Genomic DNA, 22997 nt, shown 5'->3' on the forward strand with positions numbered 1-22997 from the left:
CTTCCATCTGTACCTCCTGCCTCCACTGGAACAGTGTGAAACCTTGCAGAGTTCTTATCTGCTTCCAAAAAAGAGCTTTCACACTGGCTACTTCAGACAGCTCTCAGCTGGAGGGGCTTGTAAATCTAGGGCATCTCGTCCCCATCAGCTGGCACAACCTAAAATGCCAGAAGTTTGGGGAATTGATGAAATTCATTGCTAAAATATTCTAGAGATACAAGTTGCTTTCAATGCTTCAAATGGTGCTGCTAGGCACTGCTCACCGAAGACCACGTGAAGAAGCTTAACCACTGTCAAAACATCTGTTGTTGGCAGCATGGGTTGTGATCAGCTGTAAACTGGCACAGTGAATAAACTCTTCTTTGGAAGCAATGCCCTCTCAGGGCAGAAAAAGCAAGATTTGTCATTTGGATGTATATGCTTCTTTTTATCAAAGAGCCCTAAGAGTCTGCCATGAAGAAAGTCTCATTCACATTGTAATTTCCACTTCTCTGCAAAGAGATATTGGCTTCTTAACCTGGTGAGAATATGGTTCAGTCTCGCAACATTAAGGTACCAAAGTAGAGAGTTTTCATGACTTTCTGAAAAGTGTGCAAAGGATTTGAAAAGCACCATATTAATCTGTGATTTCCTTGGACAGTGCAGTCTTATTTGGAAATGCTGCTAAATTCTGACTCAGTTCCATCCACCATTCAATAATCAAGTTGTATTTGACCTATGTTTTAAACCTGATCTTGAAATAAGTGGGTTCCAAAACATTGCGACAGTCACTATGAAGCTGGTGTCTACATATAAAAGCATCATAGACTAATTTATTATTTCCTTGTTTATATACAGTTGAAAGGTAATCATCATCATAAATTTAAACAGAGAACAAATAACCATTGGAGCTGATTGCTAAAGAATTTAATAATACTCTTAGATTCTTTAAATCTAGACATGGTATTTTTTTCAGAAAATTGTGCTCAACTTCAAGTTGTCAATACCGATGCTGAGTCACTGGAGGTGACTATTCAAAATGTGTGTGACCAGATATTTAAAACAGCCAACAGCAGTACAGAATTCACTAAGTTAGCCTGCATGCATTCAAAAACAAAATGCATTTTCTTTTTGGTGTTCAAATAAGGCAGGAGAAGCACAAAGAAAAATCACTTCCAGGACAGGTTACATCATTTGAGGTGATGATTTCCTGAGTAATAAGAGCATCATCTTAAAGAGCTTTTTATTTTTTCTTTTCCCCCATCAAGACATGTATAAACCCTGGCTTGTCAAAATGGATTTCTTGGCATTTTTTCACCAGGTCTGTGCACAGTCGTCGCTCACGTCAGTTCTAAGGGCACATTTGGTTAAGTATTCAGGGATATCTTATTCATTGCTAAGTCCTCAAATAATAGAATAGGGGAGTGAACAGATTTGTGATAATAAAAAAAAGTTATAAATCATGAAATTAGGATTTCACAGAACATTCATTCGTAGCTGTAGTAGTAGTTATATAGATGAACAAGATCCCTCTAGAATTTTATCTAGGAATTTTTTGTTCTTTGACCTATTTAGAATGAAGCATTCTCTTTTTTTAACTTCTTCCATTAGCCTGCTTTTGTATAGCATGAAAATAGTTTTCATACATCTGTAAAATGAAATCCTGGAAGTTACCGTCCTAAAGAGAAGTCACAAAATCCCTTCTCTACTACCTGAATGTAAACGTGACAATAATTTAAAAATCATCAGTAGCTTTCATCTACTGAAGCTCTTGTCACTGACCAGCTCCCTCCCCATCAGTACAGAGGCAAAATTGAACTTATTTAGGCCTCGGGAGGAGACTAAAGCCACTAGAATAGTTTCTCTTCATTCATCTCAATCTCACAGACTTTGTAGCCCATTAGCTGATCTCTCCATATGCATGTTACAGTTAATGCTATCAAAACAGTCTTCCTGTTGTGATAAAATTTGCCTTTTATTTACCCCTTCAGTGTTCAGATAGAAGTGAATTCATCCGTCCTGCTGTTAAGGAGCCTAAATGGTACAGGTACAGGTAGCAGCTTCAACAATTGAAGAAGACATCTCTTTTGACCCTAATCCATGTCCAGACTCACCCCAAAAACATGACAGTCTGGGAAACAGTAGGAGGAATTTGTTGCTTACTGTTCTGACCCATGGAGCAAATGCATCCCATCTGCAGCTGGGACTGGCACGTGAAGCAGTCTCAGTGGCATAGGAGAGTTTGTGTGAATTCTTTGCAATATGAGCAGGTGTCTTCCACGCTTTTTTCTGTTAGTAGGGCAGTATCAGTAAGCTCAACCATATATGTTCAGATGTTAATCTTCAGCGTCATAAAAGTTGGTTTGCGTATGAAGAAATCTCTGCTAAAAAATGAAAGAGGAACATTTAACAAGGCCTTCTTATTTTCCCTTCCCTCATGACTCTCATTAGCATAAGAGAGAACTGTGTGGATTGGTGGGGGAAGAAGCCTATAAAACCTTTCTGCTCCTAAAATGCAGTGGATGAAAAGGAGCGAAAAATCCAACTAAGTCTGTTCTATTTAAAGTTCATTCTATTTAAAGAAGATATCCAGCATCTTAGAAAGAAGATAGGCTTGACACTGCTCTTGGTGGGAAGCGCACTGAGGAAGAAATAACACGTAGCTGGATTGTCTGAATACAGCACAAGTGGTCTCATAAATGTGAAAAGCAGATATCTCCCTGGTCCCTAGGCAACAGGTGAATAGGTGTAGTCTGCTCTTTCAGGCTTGGCCAGATCATCATTTTCTATGATGCTGTTGTTTTAAACATAAGGTTTGTTCTGCCTAGGGGGGGGGTTGGGGGAGAGAATTTTTGATAAGAAAATAACATCATTATTTTTTTGAGTTTTTGTCAAAGGTGCCTTAAGTTTAGTGAATATTGTATTGACATTTTGCTGTCTTCTGTCCACCTGGAGAAAGAGTGTTTTTCTATGATACAACCATCATTCTGGAAGAGTCCATTGTGCTTGTGGGTATGTGATTTATTCTAGAAATAATTGGATGCACCTTGCTTTTATAGGTGGAAAAGTGAAAAAAAAAAAGAATACTTTCTAAAATATTTATATATTCTGGGAAAAAAAAAAAAAAAAAAAAGAGTATGTTTGTCTTCCTTCTGAATCTTCAGACAACTGTACTGCATTTGATGTATACCCTGGAGTTAAGAGGCTTTGAAACAGGCATTCAACATATGATTAATAGATGTTAGAATTATCTTTTTGCCTTCACTCAGTGGGGCCATGAGCTGGGCTGAGAAAGAGTCAAAGTCTAGTGTAAACAAAAGTCTTTGAAACAATTCAAAAAAAGTGGCTATTTTCAAGTATTCTTCTCTATCACTTATTTACGGTCCCTGAATGTATTTTTAGTCTTCTGCCAGCACATAAATGAGAGGGTAGGAATACACCAGCACTGCTGGGGGAAAGAAGGAGAGTGGAAAGTTCTTTAAATTCATTTGTGAACCTTATGAGTATCTTACTCTGTAGATCTTCCAGAGTTTTCTAAGATTTATGATGTCTGCGAGAGGGATAGAAGGACTCTTCACGTTGCCACATTGCCAGTACTCCTTAGCGGTACTTTTCCAAGCAGACTGATGGACAGCAAAAAAAGATAACATTGAAATTTGCCTTTTTTTTTTTTTTATAATTTCTGATTAATATCAGTGATATTAAGCATCTTTCTGTTTTTCAATAAAAAGGCATAAATTTATTGAGACTGCAGAATTTGTAGCCTTGTTACAGAGAGCAGAATTTAATCTTTGGCCTTCCATTTAGCTAATCAATCTTTTGAATTTGTTCCTGTTGTTGCAGGCTGCAGCATATAGTGGACAAAAATATTCATTCAGTCTTTCATTATTGAGCAGTACTTTTATTTTGTAAAGTAACTGGTGTGCGCCTTGAAAGATCACAAAGCGTTTACAATACATAGCCTGTGAAAATAATTCAAAAGTAAAAAGTGAATATGCATCCAAAATTATTATGGTCAATTTCATATATTTGAAGAGTTTTTCTAAGCTACAACTGAATTCTTTCTGTAATTTCACTAGGGAGACAGAAGAATATTATGTACTTAGAAAAAATACAGAATAAGCCAAAAGAAGCACTCTAAGAAATAATATAGCGCCTACAAGCCAGCATTATGGCAGTAAGACAATGACAATTACTAAAGACTGTTTAGGTGACACATCGCTTTAATTTGTGTTTTGCATCTAGTTTACACCATCAAATCCTTGTCATACTCAATAATGCTTTATATTTACATAGTGTCTTTCATCTAAATGGCTTCCAAAGTGCTTCATATGTTGCTTCATGTACAGCTTACATCAACTTGATCTACTAAGTTAGTACGACTATCTCTGTGGTGAAATACAGCAGGTATTTGTGTCCATATAGTAAAGGATATGCACAGTTTTAAGAATGAAAATACCATCAAAACCTGTAGAAGAGATTAGGGAGAATGTAATAACAAGTTTGCCCTGACCGCAATACTGGCAATTAAGATGCTTCTGTGGAGAGTTTGGTGCAAGCTGCAGTGCGTCAGGTCCTCCTTTTTGCAGCCTGCCAGAAGCCCCCGACAGCAGGCTGGCACATTTTGTCACTGTGCGGAGATGAAAGGAGGCTGAAGAGTCATCAGTATCACTTTGTTCAATGCATGGATGTTATGCTGAATCTTTCCACCTGCCTAGTTCGTGAAGTGATGAGCTCCAAGTGCCAGATTACTTGGTTAATAAATCAAGTTGGCAAGCTGGGCTTAGTGTCCCAGTGAATTCCACAAAAAAAAATCTCTATTACTGGCGTTCTCGAGATTCTCGTTCCTGATTGCTTGAGGATGCAAACCTTTGTGATCACTCTGAAAGTTTGTTTGTCCTTGGAGATATACTGGATACAGAGCCATGGAAAATACACTGTTTCCTTAAGAAACAAATATTGGTTACTCAGGTGCACACGTACTGAATGAGAGTGTGCAAAGTAAAAGACACAGACAAAGAGCGAGCAGATTGCAAGAGATTTTGTAATCTTGTCTTCATATTTTCAAGAAAGTAAGTAGACAAAATATGGTTGCAAAAGCAGTGGACTACAGTGGAGGAGGACAAATAAAATAATGTCATTTCCCTGGGGAATTTCTAATAGAGACATGTGAATTAATATATCCCATTATTTTTCATCTTTTATGATATATAGATGAGGAAACAAACACATGATAGTAGCACAGAATATCTTCAACTGGAATATTGCCCTGATAAATGCAAATTGACATGCAGTTTTAATTTGTTTGCTCTTGACTGGGAATCACAACATGAAGAATCTTAATGAGCTGTTGGGTAGTGATCACCAACCCCAGACACGTTTATCTTGCATTGTGTTTGCTGCTTGTGGCAACTCTTTAGTTTGAGTATATCAGTACCCCACTCTAAGACAGTTTTCTGGTGGCTTCACAGAGGTACTAAGGTTATTACTGCGTGCTCATGCTGTTGCTGGACAGGAGACATTCAGGTGACTCTGACGCGGTTAAGTTCATTTGTTCCTCTGTGCTCTGAGAAGCCAGACAAAATCCCACTTACTACAGATGCTTTAAATAAGGCCATTAGGTAAGAATCCAATTTTCATACAGGTTAGGCACCATTTCCAGTTTTGTTTGAGGCTGAGATGGGGTTAGTGTCTGGATTCTCAGGTGACAACATTTTACAAAGTGACCTTTTCACCTATCTGCCTCATGGTAGAAATCTGACAAGGATGGTTTTTCTTGATACCGTCCAGGGCCATTTTGCTGTTCAGTGAGAGCTGTCACTGTAGTGTCCCACCAGTTCGCCGCAGAGCTCAGTGTGGAGGAGGATTTGGCTCAGTGTTATATTATATCCTGGCTCTGCCAGGAAACAGCTACTAAAATTAAGTTGTGGTTCAATTTGTTCATTTCCCCACTTGACTTCTTCCTTTAGCTAGCCTTTGATGCAGGCCTAATTATTCTTGGTAGACACCTGCCATCTTGAATTTCCTACAGTCAGTAAGAAAATTCCCACCAGCTTGGAACCATCATTTTTCATTTTACCTTCTCAAGCTCTGCACATGGTTTGGAGCAAGCTTGCAAGATCCAGGGAAGGGAGTAGAGTTTGACTGCTGCACTGAGATTCTGTCTTCTGCTCAGACCTGTCCCGGGTGCTGTTACACAGGCTGTATTCTGGCACAGTTGTTTTGAATGTTACTCATCTACTTGCCATCCCTTTACTGACTACTTCGTTGTAAGAAATATAAGCTGCTTGTTTTCACTCTCAGAGACCCCCATGCCTAGTGGAACTGTCTTTGTGATCTCTCTCAAGAATGTCCAGTGGTTGCTATCTAATTTCCATCATGACAGAAAACATTGTTCACTCGTTACATATTCAAGTTTATTTGTGCTTCCTGCCAAGCTACCCTCACAGTCCTAGAGTAACTCTTCATCTACATCCATCACTATATTTCCTTGACATCTTTCAGTTCCCCATTAAAAGTCTCATTCGTCTATGAAAACCTGATGATTAAGTGCAGACTGCAGGCTGCTGTTCACTCATTGTTTCCTTCTAAGTTGCTATCAGTCTGTTTTCTGTCTTTCTGTATTTTTTCATGAGCTTTAGGGTGCAGAAAAAGGAGAATCAGGTCTTTTTTCCCCTTATGTTTATAAAACTCTAATTATGACAGAATTACTATACATTTCTAGGCTGTATGCATGTTAAGTACAGTAAATGACAATATGGCATATCACTTCACAGAGCAAGCTAACCTTACATACTCAAATGCTCGGTAGTGGTATATGAACATAGCTCCTTCCAGCCAAATGCAGCTCTGGCCCATGATTTGCCTTCTAAGTTGTTATTTTTAAAATGGGTCCAGATGATAGCAGTTTAAATAAAGTACTGAACTAATCTATTTTATTCTTAATTTATAGCGGTGCTTAGGGAATGTGCAGATATTTAAAAAGAGTAAAATCAATTAACTTGTGATCCAATTATTTGTGTTAACCACTATGGGGTTTTATTTTAGAGCACTGGATCAGACTCTCCCAGTTAAGCACCATGCTTCAAGAATGTAAATCTTTGAAATATGATGAACCTGTGGTTATCTTTTCCCCATTTCCAAATCTAATTCCTATTTTTGTCCTTTCATAGATTTTAAATTCCCTTCTTTACTTTCTTTTTTGAAAGGGACACAGTATAAACATAACAGGTGTTTCTAAATACTAGGAAGCCTATTCTTTATGTAATTCTTTATATAAAGGTGGCTGAACAGGCAAAAGAGTTCACTTTCTAGATAATACACACCATATTTTTCTGGACCTTTCTGTTTCACAGTAGATATTTGTCTTTTGCAGTCACAAATCTGTGATTTATTATACTTTTCACATCATAAATTTAGAGTAGACTCGTGACAACTTCTGTGATTTGATCATTTTGCTTTTTCATCCATCTTCAACAGATTTTACTTTAATGTTCCAGACAGCTTCAAACCCCCCCTGTGTTTGTGTGGTCATTTCTAAAATGAAAAGAATGTTAGGGGTGAGTGTACCACTATGGTTGCAATTATTAGGCTTGGCACAGCTTTTTCCTGTAGATGTTGTCGTTTCCTTGATCTGCAGGTGTCAGCAGCTCTGCAGTTTTATGCCCCCAGCAAGTCTATGTGCCCTTTCTGCACTACAACTCACTGCAACTGAAGCTTCCAAGAGCCCTTCCTAAATAAGGAGAAAATAGGAATGCAGAAGAAAGCCAACCCTAGCTGAAATATCCTTGAAATAGATAGCCTTAAACTGACATTCAGTGATTTTGAACCAGCTGGCACCTCACGGCAACCTTTTCCATCATAGTCAGGCACTGGTGGGGTAAACACGTGTCGCGGATGGAGTGATGCACTTCACTCATAAGAGAGAAGCAGCAATATGTTTATTAAGCCAGTGAGTTAACGAAGTACAGTGGTAAATGCAACAGTGGTTAATCAGATTTAATGGCAAGGTACACTCAGGTATTTACTGCATAGAGGACAAGGTCAGATAAAACTGTTAGGGACACTCCTGTTGAGTCATGTGGTTCAGAAAGGACACACTTTCATTCTAAACTCCTCAGCAGGGAGGTTAGGTGTGGCTGGATCTACACGTAGTCCGAGACTTGGTCAACGATATATATCTAAAGGATTATATATGCATAATTGATCCTTTATATCACTTAGCTAAGATTTCAAAGTTTCAGCATGCCTGGCACTGTAAGGATTCTCTCAGCCTCGAGGACTAACCTTGAGAGGCGTCCCTGCTCAAGGAGACGTCCTGGCACGCAGCCCCCTGCCTTGCAGGAGAGCTCAATGGACCCTGATCTGTCCACTATTTGTGGAGTAAAATGATTAACTTGTAGTCGTATTTACATACCAACTACAGATGTTAGTTTCTTCCAAATCTGGCTTGAGTCGGACATCGACGAGCACTGTGATTAGGAGGGTGCATTGCTCAAATTAGCCCTTGGCTATTTTGTTGTTACGGGTCTCCACTGAATCCACACGACCAGATGCATCCTTTACGACCACCACTGGTGGTTATCACTTGAGCAGGGTTACAGGAAATAAAGGGTGGGGTGGAGGGGGGAGCACACTGCGACAGTATAATAAATTTATCTCACTGGCTTCACCATTATGTATCTGAATAAAAGAGACATCTTTAAATATTTCACCCTAACAGATCTTGCTCTTCCCAAGGTGATCCAGGGACTGTTGAACACTTAATTGAATCAGACTAGTGGATTAAGGAAAAGACTTTTCAGAAGTATCAATATGAATTAGGAGCAGATGCCCGGTCAAATCTAAGGGTTAGATTCTATAGGATTAGGTTCCTTGAAGTCTAATCACTTTTTACACAGCTAAATAGGAATTGTTTGGTACTGAAGACTTGTTGGGGAAAATCTGGTCTTTATGATTCTGATGTCTCGTTTTATATGCGCTCAAGATGAGACAATATGAAATAATCCAAAAATATCAATCAGGCTAATCGCCTATTTTCAATTAGAATAAGAGGTGTCCCAAGTATGCTTTCCAGTGACAGCATTTTGCTGAGCAGGAAGGAATACAATCTTGGTAATCATTCCTCTGTTATTTCCAAGATTCTTAATAGAGCTTTTCTTTTGATTTGTTTCAAAGCAAGTGAAAATATTGTTATATTATCATTTAAAGTTAATTAAACTGCAAATGAGCTTAATGATCTGTCTAAAACAAAGCTCAATCACAACCTGTTACATATTAACTATCAAAATCAAAAGAATCTTTAAATTCTTTGTTAAATATACCAAAGAAGATAGAAATAGCCAATCATTAATGTCATACTTTTATAAAATCAGGTTTGAGGCTGAACTGAATACATACATTTAAATTATACAGCTAAATTGAGAAAGGGCTTGGAAACATAAGTCAAATCTATTCAAAGAAATGAAATAAAGATAACTGAACGCAGCAAAAGACATAGTTGTCTCCTCTGTATTTTCCTATGAGGAAATCCATTTTACCTACTATTTGCCCAGATTGTGAGATCTGTATTTTAATAAAATGCTATTTTCTGGATTCAGTGTTCTCACAAAATCTTCTGTAGAGTTATGACTTCATGCGGTCTATAAGACAGAGCAAAAGACATCTAGTCTATTCAGGTCTTGAAGCCACTTGGGTGATTTTTGCCCTTGAGTGATGTATTGTCACCGACGATGTAGCTTTTAAGCACTACACGTACGGCAAAAACTATTTGTGTCATTTAAGGTTGAAATTTTGAACTTTTCAAGGCTTAATCCCTAGAAATGCTAAGATTTCCTAATGATCTATAATGGTACTGCTGATGTTCAGCACTTCTCAGGATTAGGTATGTTATCATTCTGGTTTATCCAGCTATAAAGCAGGTATTATCTTATCACTCTTATATACAGTGCTTTTAGCACATCAGCCTTAAGTACTTGAAAGGTGAGGAGTATTATTAAGTCTGACCCTTACAAGCTTTTCCAATGGCTTGCTTAATGTTTTTCCTACATAAATAAGAACGATGTTCTACACAGTTTGTCTGGATAGTAAATTAGAATTTTCTCATAGGGCTTGGCTCGCTGAATAGTACAGCAGCGCAACAATCTTCACAAGGTCATAAAAAATTCTTTCACTGAAAAAAGAAAGTAACACTGACTTTTAGTTACGTAGACAAAGTGGTAGCATGGGGTACAATTATTTTTTCATCTCTTAGAGCAACCCCTCTGAAAAATGTATGGGGACACTTTTTGTAAAAAATAGAATGTATTGATAACAGCGTAGTGAAAAATTAGTACAGGTGGGGTAATTTTTGAAAATAATAGTCTGAAATACAAAACTGGATTATTGTGAATAATAGTACATTCAAGGGCAAGAATGGGCTATATTAATCAGCTTCCTTTTTTGCTTATCTATGAGTATAGTTCCCTTCTTGATCACATATGCAGCTATGCAGCACTGTATATATTTTCAGGATTCACTTTTCCAGTAATATGAGATGAACTGTCGTCTTGTGATCAGAGCCTTCCAAAGCTTGATCCCTATCACGTTGCTGCGTACCTGCCATCTTGTAACTGGAAAGCAGCTGTAGCGTCCTACCTTCTATTTAGTGAGTGCAAATGTATTATTTACAGCCTATAACATTCGATTTCAGTCCAGGATTACATCCTTCTCCTGTTGTGGTAAATAATTAATACTGGCTTGGATATTTCATGTGTGTGTGTGTGTGTGTGGTCAGTAACTGAAAAGCGTAACAATTTCCTCTATGTTTTTTTTTTTTCTAGTTTCAAGCCACGGTAAAGGAGGGAGTCACAGGTGTAATAGTAAACTTAACTGTTGGAGACCGAGATGACCCAGCAACTGGAGCATGGAGAGCTGTCTACAGCATTATTAATGGAAATCCAGGGCAGAGTTTTGAAATCCATACAAATCCCCAGACTAATGAGGGAATGCTCTCTGTTGTCAAAGTAAGAACAACTTTCTGTTGTACTGTACTATTGCTGTAAGGTCCACCCACTGGATTTACTGCATAAGCGAAGGCACAGCAAGGATAAGTTACTCAGCAATATATAGTTGGCTACCAGCCCTTGTCCAAACAATATGTAACCCCCCTCTTCTGTCACAGTAACCTTACTTCTTTAGTCATAAGGACCTACCTGTTGCTAACTATATTGCCATTCTGCTTAAATAACAGCTGATTTCACAGTAAGCAGCACAACTAATAGGAGACTTTACAACTAAGTTTTGTTCGTGACTGATGATACAGTTAGAATTCAAGATATGTTGAGAATTTAGTTAGAGAACGTAGTTAGAGTTACAGTTAGAGAACACAAACACAAATACCAGGGAAGTAAGGGACATGGCTTCAAACTGACCTGGAAAGCTGTCTTTGGTCCCACATTTCTAAAGTCTCATGAAAAAATATATTGCCTGTCTTTGTATGAAGATCAACCTATATCTCATGCTTTAAAAAACAAGAAAATAGACCTGGTTGTTGCCTGTATCAGAATTTTCTCTGCTTGAGATCAGAAGAGGCATTTTTAATTCTTAAAACAAATGGCATGTATTTCCATGGTGGTGCTGTTGATTTCAAGGTAGGAATTTGAGAAAATAGCATTAGGTTGCTTATAATGAATAGCTACCAAGTAAGACTAATTTGTTTGCTAAATTCGTATTACATCATAAATAAGCATGTATATATGAGAATTATATTGTATGTAGGAGGTATGGCAGAAAGGTATACGCTCTTGGGTAGAGGGACATCTCTGTCTTTCGTTAAATCTGTTATGTTCCTCATCTTCAATGCATTTTATAACAACCATTGTGTCTCATGCTGAACTCTGACCAAGAATCAGATGCAATGAATGCTGTTGTCCCTCTCTGTCTAATGCCATCTTCTGCAAGTTCGCAATGGGGTACAAGGAAAAGGTGTTAAGAGCTGTCTTTGCACCTTGCAGTCTGATTTTATGATATGTTTTACAGCCTTTAGACTATGAGATTTCGGCGTTTCACACTCTGCTGATCAAAGTAGAAAATGAAGACCCGCTGATTCCAGACATAGCCTATGGTCCCAGTTCCACAGCAACAGTTCAGATCACTGTTGAGGATGTGAATGAAGGCCCAGTGTTCCACCCAAACCCAATGACAGTGACAAAACAAGAAAACATCCCCATTGGCAGTGTTGTGTTAACAGTAAATGCCACTGATCCAGATACTTTGCAACATCAGACTATCAGGTAAGTGCAGCACTCTCTAATTTTCATCCCTCTTAAAGTGAGTATGTAGTTTGTGCTCAAGAATTTACCTGCCAGTACAGAATGAAACTAAAGTTTTTTGGGCTCCACATAGTAAGAAGTGGCAATTTTTCATTTTTTTTTTTTTCAACAATGGAGAGTTTTAGTATGAGGAAAACAAAGGACTGCATGAGACAGGGGGCAGTGGCTGTGAGATTACTGCTGTAGAACAGTTGAGTGCCACGAGCAATAGACATAGCTTTGCATAGTGTTTCAAAATTACTTTTAACCTGCTTGTTTATTCTCTTCCTTCATGAGAGCCAGAGAAAACATGTAAAAAATGAAAATGTGTGTAGAAATCATTTATCTGTTTTACATATGGTTTAAGTCAGTTTATGATCATTTATAATGTCCCTCAGTGAATTAATGACCATGCATCCACATTCAAGAGCTGAGAAAATATTTCCCAGTGAAAAACTGAAGCTACAGTAAGCTAAGACTTGGCCTTGCCCAGATAGATGAAAATAAATTATTATTTCTGTGCTTTGATAATACAATCTCACACGTGCCGTGTCACTAGGCATTAAGAGGTGTCATTATCTTATATTTTGATCCACCTGGTCTGATCTTTTGGGTTTAGATCTGTTGAAAAATGAAAGATCAACTGCTTTCTTCTCTAATATTGAGTTGACTCTCCACACAGCTTTTCTCAGCGTTTAAGAACTGCAGGTTGGGCACTACAACTAAAATCTACATCTGTGTTTAACTTTTTGTTCTCGCTTGTGAGTCTAATTTTCCCCCAGATATCAATGTATATAAAAGGGCATAAACATCTCTGTGAGAATGATTTCAAAGCTTTACCTGAACAATTTGCACTGTCAATCTGTACCATAGGTATAGATTCTCTGCTACCACAGAGTTATTTAGCAGTGACTGTGCACTTCTTAAAGAAGGTTTGACATAAAGTACTGTTCTACAAAAGAAGAAAGCTACTGATCTTGAAGGTGTTCTCTGTCAGTAACAACTGCTGGCAAGCATGCCATTGCAAAGAACTTCACTGGCAGCCTTGGATTCGAATGGTGAGAAGGAAGGAAGAAAAAGGCAAAGACAAGGCAGATAATTAAAAAAAAAAATAATTCTGTGCATCACCTTAAAAACACATTGTTAACAGAGTAGAAATATTTCCGTTTTTCTCTCTCAAAAGGGCCTTTGATTCTGCCATTGAAATTCCAGTCTATCTGAAGGATGATTCTTAGCATATGACGTCCCCCTTGTTTTCTAAATGTATTTATTTACAGAATGCATTTATATTTTTTGTTTTAATTTTTACTCCAAATATTCCTTACTTCATTCACTGTGGTCACACAAATGTTTGTCTATGGATGGAAAACCTATGGAATTTCTATTACTTGTCCAATACAGCAATATGACTCTCAGCAGCGTTACTCAGAACCTGGCTTATGTAGGGAAAAGATATTTATTACCTTTGGGATTGGAACTGAGTTCAAGAAACATAATGATTGAAGTTCTCCATAACATTATGTATTTTCGTGGGAAACAAGAAAAGTAAGAGTCGATTTTGTGGTGCTAAAAGAGAAAAGCCAAGAAAATACAAGGACTTGGTTATCAAAACCAACAATCCAGAAAACATTACCTGAATTTTTCTCCTTGACCTACTGATTTACTGAATTTCTCCTAACTACATTGACACTGAAAATATAGGACATACCAATGAGTCACTGAAACATCTTAAGTTAGCTTTAAGTACTGTGTGTAACCAGCTAAGGAACATAAACACTTTTTGCAGTCCACCATATCTCACAGCTGGCTGCAAAGTAACTCTCAAATCTTGACTATAACTAGCTCGTAATCTAAATGGAATTTTCCCAGAAGTGTTACTGTATCTGCATGGCCAAAACCTGGAAGGTTTCTAGTTAAAAGCAAAATTTTTCTTTTCTTACCCTGAATACACAGAAAAGAAAAGCAGAAATAAGCTGGATTGGGTGGGGAACGAAGCATGTTGTATATGGAAACTCTGCAAAAGGAAGTGAATGTAAAAGCTAGAAGAAAGTAATACAAACGTAATGGAAATCTGGGAAATGGTGGAATGATTCAGGAAAGGCTAATTTGACTACCTTTGTGTCCTTTTGCTAAAATAACAGGAAAGCATAAAACAGCATTTTTAAAAGATGATTTTAACACCAACAGGTGTCATTGAAACACATAGCTACTAGCAGTGCAGAAGGAAGACCGTAGTACATGAGAACAGCATCTGCAACTAAGGATAGTGTAAAACTGCGTGTGTAAAGGCCAGAGCTACTCGCTAGTTTGGGCCTGGCTGAAGTGTTTTCTTGTAAGTTCCTACAGGCAGGTGTGTGTTTAGAGTTTGGGCCTAGATCCAGGACTTTCATAGAGAATACATATCAAACTACACATTTCTCAGACTGTCCTGCCATAAATTACATCATCAGAGTCCTTACTAGGGTTATATTGGTAACATAAAGACCAAGCAGGCACAGTACAGACTTTTAAACAAGACATTACACTGAGTATCAGTGATCACGAGCAAGCAATGTTTTGGGTCTGCAAGAAGCAATGAATACCAGATTTGTGTTGTGCGTGCTGTGTGAACGATGTACATCATCCCTAAAAAGTATCTATCTGTTCAAAACGTGCAGACAGATACAAACAAAAAACCCCAGAGAATTAGTAACGTTACTTTTTTTTTAAATTTATTTTCTACCTATAACAACTGAGATATGCCTAACTGCAGGGATATTTTTAGTTAGTTTTCTATATAAATCTTGTAGGAGGGGCTGGTGATTATTTGTAATCAGGAAATTTAGTTACTCTACTAGATATAACATCATATATGTATTTCAAGAACCATGAATAGTGTATAGAAACCACTTGTGCCATTGTCCACATCTAGATTGAATTTATTCTTTGAACACTGCGTTTCTGAATCAGATTCAAATTGCTTATCTCTTTGAAAAACATGGCTCACTTTGTAAAAATTCCTGAAGACAGCTGTACTTTTGAAGCAATTTTCTTTCTTATTCTTCAGCTTGAAGTGTTTTTGCAGACTGAGAAAGAATTTCATTTAAAAGCTCAAGAAAGCTGGCAAAAATGTATTACATTGAAAAAAATATAACTCCAAGTATTTGTAAGACTCGAAAGCACATACCTTGAGCTCTAGCTGTCTGTCTGCACATGATTAGCAGTGAACTTTCATGGCGTCAGCTCTTCTCTGATCTACTGACGTTAACATTTCAAAGAACCTCAAGGTAGAGGTAGAAATGTCATCCTGGAAGCAAGAACCACATGCTGATATTGACCAGCTAAGTAATGTAGGCATCAAGTTTAATCTTACTCTAAATTATACAGGTCTATAACTAGGTTAACACTGACTTTCACAACTGTACCCAGATCTATGATTTCCTGTGCAAAGTTTGCAGTAAGCATAGTGAGCTTCAGACTGTGGATGTTGTAGAAAGGAAGGAGCAGACAGAATCGGTGTTTCTTCCTGAACGCATACCTTTGGGTGGAAAATAATGTTTGTTCTGCTGTGATCACTCCCAGAAAGAAGAGGAACCTGTTCAAGTTGGATCACATTTCATAGATTCATTAACCTTTTTTTTTTTTTTTTAAGTATCTAATTCCCTCTACAGTTTTCCGGTTTTTTAGAATTAAAAAATGAAAGAAATCCAGCAGGCCCCATTTTAATTATAACCCAACAATTTATTAATAGAACAGTAATGAAGTTTCTGAAATTTGATTTCTTAATCAGGGATCATTGTTATTTTTGTGCCAGATTTAAGAGTTTAATTTTGGGTGCTTCTTCCCAACCTCTGAAATTTTAATCAGAAGTTTCAAGTGTACATGTCAATGAGAAGTTAAAGGCCAAATTTAATAACATTTTCTACCTTGGGAAATTAAAAGAAGAACCTCACTCTCTGAAATCCATTATTAACAGTAGATCTTAATTAAACACAGTTACGGTCCTCAATATTTGTCTGTGTGAGGAGACTGGTTTCAGTATTTTTCCCTTTTTTGGATTCAACAAGTCCAGGATATTCAATAGTTAGACTTTCAACTAAGTGTAAGTTGTTTACTGCAGTATATTTGTAATTTTTAATTAAAGAAACGTTGTTCTCTGGTTTTATGGTTTATCATGGCAATATATTTTTATTACCTACTGTGCTCTTGGATTTTAAATTATTTATGTAAATATATTATTCTGGTATTTATTCTCAGTAAGAAATGTGACTCAATGGTTCAGAAATATCTTCACAAGAAAAGTTTATAATAGCTCTAAAGCATATCTAATTCATTAAGTAGAATTAAAATGCAGTGTTTGAAGCTGGAGAACTTAGAAATGGAACCCAGAGTGCAGTGAGTTTCATAGGAATACGAAAGACTTCCAAAAATATCTGAAGCAATATATGTAAATAAGATACGTATTTGTATCTCTGTGTGTGTAATTTTTCTATCTGCACCTGAATCCAGCTGACCCCACGCAGTACAAGTGTCTTCTGAAGGCATAGGTACATTGTCTCAGTGGTGAAGTTTCAACTGTAGAAATTTGAAAGCCAATTTTTTGCTTGTAAGCTGACATCCTTTTGTTTGATTGTGGTCTCCTTCTATCACCATATCATTAGTTTAGTGGAATTACACAAATATGAAACTAGCAAATCTCCATTTGTTTGAGATTAGTCATTTCAGATTAGAATAGCCTGTGATGGATCCAGCTGCCTGTTAACCCACAGCCTGGATGTCCGGCTGCTATAGCACCGCCATTGTGCTGGCTGTGCGTCTGATAGCTCTGCCAGCCTGGAAATGGGAGCAAAGTCATCATTTCCAAAAAACAGCTACTGGTCTATCTGAAAGGTGGAGAGACTCTCTTTCTCTTTACATGACATGCTTTTTTCTGTACTGCAAACTAAGCGTATGCATTAATGAGGCTTCATCCTTGAACATTGGACCATTGGGATACGGCTGAACCTAACAGACACTGAATTAAACGTGATCCTGTTTGTTTATTTGTCATCTCACCAAGAGCCACAGGACAATGGAGTGGCCGTTGACTTTGAGATTGGGAACTTTTACTATTGGGACACACTTTGCTTTAGATGACATCATCACAACTTTGAGGTCAGTGCCTATGGAGTTGATGGAAGTCAGTGAAAATGTTCCAAACACTTCTTGGTGGCAACCATGATCCGCATACGCTTTGTCCAAAAAATGATTGCTTAAAATTCTGTAAAATAGTACTGAAACAACACTAAAGTGGGATTTGCGGTTCAGTGACTTTCTTCCAAATCTCAGATACTTGAGAAAACTAAGAATTCACTGGAAAAAGCAAGTTTACTTCTATAACTTCTCTTTGCTGCCAGTCATCACCCTTACATGTACTGAATATATAAGCCCTGAATTGCAAAGACAATTCAAAAAGTCTTTTTCATGTCTCTTGCCAGGATTTTTTCAGAGATCCTGAGCCCCCTCAGAACAAGGATGAGGCTTCAAACACATTCCTCACAAACACTTAAGGGATGAATTTTGCATACTTTCTGGCACATCAAACCTTTTTAAAGCACTTTTGTTGCAGGTGGAGGTCAATAAACTTGCTTTTTGGGATACACTACAGTCACTTACAGAAGTACTATATAATAAGAAAGGGACAGAAAGCCTAAAAGAGTGAATGCTGATGAAGGAACACACTTAGTCATTGTTAAATATGTTTCCTAGAGTCTGAAGGACTTGTCTTTGATTCCTAACAACAGGAGATTTGTTTTCCTTGTGCAGACAGAAGAATAGTTCTATTGTTATAAATGAACGGCTGAGCCGCGCTCTCAGCATGCAACGCCAGTTTTTCACTGTAAGTTACACCCAAGAGCATCTCAAGTTGGCTCTGCAGTTTTATTTATGGCCTGCCTGAACCCAGCCATTGGGAATTAGTAGCACATCTCTAGATCTGAAGTTGCTGTATATTGGACAGTGCACATTGTTTTTCTTTTCTTTTCTCTCTTTGAAGTTAGAAGGAAAGCCAGGTAGAGAGGGAATCTGCTCAAAGCAAAAAGTTTTTCCTCTTCTGTCTTTCCTGCAAAATTTTGAAACACAGAAACACTAACTCTAGAGAGCTGCATGTACTGGGGTATCCAGCAAGCAATGCCAGAAAAGGAGAGATTTAAGCACTTCTGAAAGAAAGAACTTGTCCAATTCCCTCATGCTACACAGCTACCACCTATAATTGCAGATACTCATTAGTCAACTGGTAGCTCAATAGTATTCTGCACAACAGTCTTTTTGCTGAAACTGTTTCTTGAATGTGTTAATACTATCTGTTAATACAGGCAATCGCCATGGTGTATATATGTTACTATCAAAATATTAGTATCTTAAGGGAAAAATTAATGAAAAAAATGCATTTTCTTTTGTTTTGATTGTCATTGTTTGACCAAACTGATTTCCACTTTTTATTTATGAGCAAAGTAAACAAATCCCTCTTTCCCCATACAGCAAACTCTTTAGGCCTACAGCAAGATGGGAAAGAAGCAAAATTGTTTCTGGAGTGGTACTGTACCTCCTTTATTTTCCTCTCATACCCACGATCACATTGATGTAACTCTGTAAGGGTGATAATGGCTTCGGAGTAAAATCCAGCCCCATTTTTCCTGTTCAGAAGGTGATTTGTAGCTGGCCAGCGCTGTGCAGATGTATCACTGAGTCTGAATTAACGTGGAGGAAGCACCTGGTAAAAAAAAAAAGTCTCTGGTGGGAACTACTGAAATGAGACTGAAAAGAATAAATGACTGGAGCAAAATCCCAGTGCTGAGAGAATTAAAACATCTGCCAAATCTGGAAGCCGTGTCCTGTACAAGCTGTGGACAGCCTCTAACGGTGACCATTCACGAAAGCCACATTCAACTCTGCCAGCTTCAATATCAGAGCTATACTATTACAGGACCTTCTTTTCCTCAGAGTAGTGAACAGAGGTTGATAGTCTGCTTCCCCAAGTCTGTTAGTCCTTTTATTGCTCACAGGCATTCCCTGGCTTGCTTAATTTATAACCCACCTGTCACCACCTCCCTTTTAGCACCCTGGAGAGTCCCTTCGAGTCCTTGATTTCTTGATGGCTTTTAGTATTTCTCCTAGTGGTGAACACCTCTAAGTCTCCCGTTGTTTCTTTTTGCCCTTCTTTTACTGATATTCTCTGTCTCTGTATCAGGGCAGATGTTAGGCCTCTCGTCTCCTTGTTTGCTTTTGTATATCTTAATTTTTAGTGCTAAAGGACAATCCTATCTAACCAGGTGGTACTAAGCTTTGGTATGCTGGCTTTTGCCTTTCAGGGAGGTGGGGGAACTCTCATACTTAGTCTTATCTATGCTAACATCTTGTCTAACTGCTTGGTTCTTTCTAGCATTTGCCAAGGTTTGGGGGAAAGATTAATGTACAGGTTGCTATAGCACCTATTTTGTCCTTACCCTCCCCTAGTAGAAAAGGAGGCAGAGCAGAGAGCAAATTTTCACCCAGACTCAATGAGGTAGTTCTCCTGAAGTACAGTGTCCCTTTCCTGAGGAAAAAGTAAATAAATGAATCCCTGAAATAGGAGAAGTGTCTGAATTAAATTATTAAAGACTACCTAAAGCAGGGGTCCCAGAAATTTTCAACTCAGTGATTCATAATGTTGCACGGAACCCAGCTACCTGAAGCCAGACTTTATCACTCCTGACAATACTTGTCAGAAGATCATATTCCTAAAAGTTTCCATCTGCTTTACTCTGTTGGCATAAATCATACTTAATATTTGATATTGAAGCTATAGATGGTAGAATTGAGAACCTGTGTTTCCATGTAATCAAGTAAGCCATAGAAACCAATTTTAACTTCCCTTGACATTACCTTAAGAATACCAAATTCTTGATTAATAAGGATGAATGTAACATTTAAGGGGAGCTTAATTAGACCCTCTGTCTTTATCCTGCATAACAATATTATGCCACATTATGATTTCAACCGTGTCAGCACTCAGAATGAATGGCTGTGAACTGTGAAATTATAGGGCACATTTTTCATGTCACTGACTAAACAATATTGCAGATCTTCTTGAGAAATACAACAATAGGATATATCAGTCACAAGTTATGCTTGCAGTGGAAGTCAAATCTTGACAATAACTCACTTTGTCATTACTGTTCTCTTCTAGTTTCAGAAAAGGCAAGATTTTGCCTCTGGAAGAAGTAAAGAGTATCTTGATTGTAATAAGTTAGCTATCAAGTTTGAGGATGCTGCATGAGGAGGCAAGTTGACAGCGAAGGGGGTAGTATGAATTTCTGTTAATACGTTAAAGCCGTTGAATTGTTGAGTCCCACTCAGTCAAGTTAGATCGCGTGTGCATGTCCATATGTAGTTACAACTTTCGGTGGTGCTTTGACAGAAATTTATTTGGACTGGTAATATGTAAGTTTGTAGCTCCAGTGACCAGCGTTAATTTATATGAAGGCAAAAGCTGGAAAATCAAGCACCCAAATAGAAGTTTTCCAGGAAGACTGGTAAGGCATCTAGGCCAGAATCCTGTCATCAAGTGAAAGGATGTAATTAAGCCATTCTTGTTCTTGTGGAGTTCAACACTTCTGTCTTTAAAGTGTGTATAGATCTAAGGTGACACCAGAGCAGGTGTCATCTGGTGTTCATGTCCTCATTGGAAAAGGGAAATGCTGTAATTCTTTCACAGCTTTTTGCCCTACTGTGAAGATATGACATGTTAATCTTATGGCTGTATTTCATTAGCTTGCCGTCTCCAGAATAAAGACAGAATAAACCATGAACACACTCAGTTCAGTGGCAAAATTCCTACTGAATCTGGGTGCAGGATTTCTTCACAGAGCAGAAGCTTTCCCAAATACACAGAACTCCTGTTTTGTGTTTACAGCCACTGCTCAGCTGCAAGACAGCCCTAGTCTGTGCATTTCAAGGCAGAAAGAACCTCGTCTTCCTTCCGACTCACAGATGGTTATTCTTGGAGTGGAATTTAAGTTCAGTGAAGAAATTGTCAGAAGGTTTAAGCACTCATTTTTACTAAATGGAGCTCTACAATGTTACTGTAATAGGGAGAAAGTCTTGTAGAGTTCAATTGGAATTTTTCTATTAACTTAGTAATAAGGATGCCAATTTCTGTAAAATAGTTTCTGAGTAAGAGTGAAATTATGCACTTTGTTAAGCAGCAGTAAGCCTTCAGATTCATTTTTGGTTCAAATGTGAATTGCTAGGGACTGACTTCTTCCTAATTTTATGACCAGTATGCTCTAGGTACATACATGCCTACAGAGACACGTGTGCCTACTCTACACATAGCTAGAGAATTATTATCCATGTGATCCCTTGGGGCAGCTCCGTTGCATAGTACTTAGCATAGTATTGTCTTGGAGATACTAACCTGTCTTACCCAATTTCACTGAATAGTCCAAACTCTGGAGGATTTTTACACGTTTACAGATTTTAATGGGCTTGTCAGAATAATGTTTCCTCTTTTTCCTTTCAAATGGGAAATTTCCGATAGAATTCTACCTGCCAAAGGCCCAGCCTCTCTGGAGATTCAGCCCTGGGTCATTGGTAGCATCTTATGCATAAAAAACAAATACAGCCACAGAGTTTATCTGATAATGCTTCAGGGCTAAACCAATAAATTTTTGTATTAGTAGGGCACAAGGTCTGCAGCTTTAGAATGGAGCACTCGAAGGTTGCTTCTGGTCCTGGAAGCTTCTAAGTTATTAACGAGTGTTTAAAACACGTTTTAGTAGAGAAAGAAAACAACAGTGTCTCAGTTTTGCGTATTTCTATGTCAACTGTGTTAAGTTAGTTTGACTTAGTGAAACTGTTACAGAGTTTAGGTTTTTAGGTACAAGGGAAAAAAGAAGAAAAAGCCCATAATAGCTTTAACCATTGTATAACTGTAACCCTTTGAACAAGTCCTTCTTTGTGCAGTTAGGTGAGTCTTTTCATTTCAGCTTCTGTCATTTCAGGAAAAAAAATATCAGATACTTTTAGGTTTTAAGGTCTTGAGGCTTACGTTTTTTTTCTGTCATATTCAAGCGTTAAAATTCATCCCACAGTGATACTATGGACTTGCATTGAAGGTGGCTGGCAAAACTTTCAGGTCCCTAATGACAAGGGAAAAGTGCGTGAGAAGTTTAACTCTTGGGCATCCGATGCAGAGTTAAATAGCGTGGAGTAACTAAGACATAATAGTTAATAAGAGGCTTCGGGGAGGATTAAATACCTTTGATTTACAGAACACTATATATTGTGTGCACTGAATGCGATAGATATCGAGCAAAAAATAAAACTAAATATGACCAAATAGTGGAGGACTGTTGATAAAGTATGCGCCTCATTGGTACCCTGCTGCAGTCAAGCAAGGCCTAGATACAAAGTTCATCAGCAACTTTCAGTGTGGCAAATTAAAGTTAAACAAGCAACTGTAATTCTTCCATTTCCTGTCTTTTCAGTACTTAATCCCACAGCATCTAATGAAAGCTCTTTCGAGGTCATAAACGAATATTTATTGGAGCTTTTTGTTCTCACTTCTTCGCATTTCCTATCATCGGCCAGCAGATTTCTTAAATGACACACATTTGCCATGTTGCTTAATGTTCATGTGAAAGAGGCTTGGCTGTCATGATGAAGAACACGATGTAAAAATTGTGCTGTATAGAGCAGATCTGTTGCAGGCAGTATATCAGTGCAGGC

General features: G+C 37.9%; 1 protein-coding gene across 1 annotated transcript in view; it reads left to right on the forward strand.

Annotated features, from left to right (window-relative positions):
- Window positions 1-22997, forward strand: part of CDH13 (cadherin 13) — a 398743-nt gene that overhangs the window by 335884 nt on the left and 39862 nt on the right. The window contains exons 9-10 of the mRNA XM_086468834.1: window positions 10800-10982; window positions 11998-12251. Of these exons, the coding sequence (XP_086324960.1) occupies window positions 10800-10982; window positions 11998-12251 (437 nt within the window). The remainder of the gene's footprint in view (window positions 1-10799; window positions 10983-11997; window positions 12252-22997) is intronic.

Source organism: Leptosomus discolor, chromosome 8 (genome assembly GCF_034619465.1).
Source record: "Leptosomus discolor isolate bLepDis1 chromosome 8, bLepDis1.hap2, whole genome shotgun sequence".
NCBI classification, from domain to species: domain Eukaryota; kingdom Metazoa; phylum Chordata; class Aves; order Leptosomiformes; family Leptosomidae; genus Leptosomus; species Leptosomus discolor.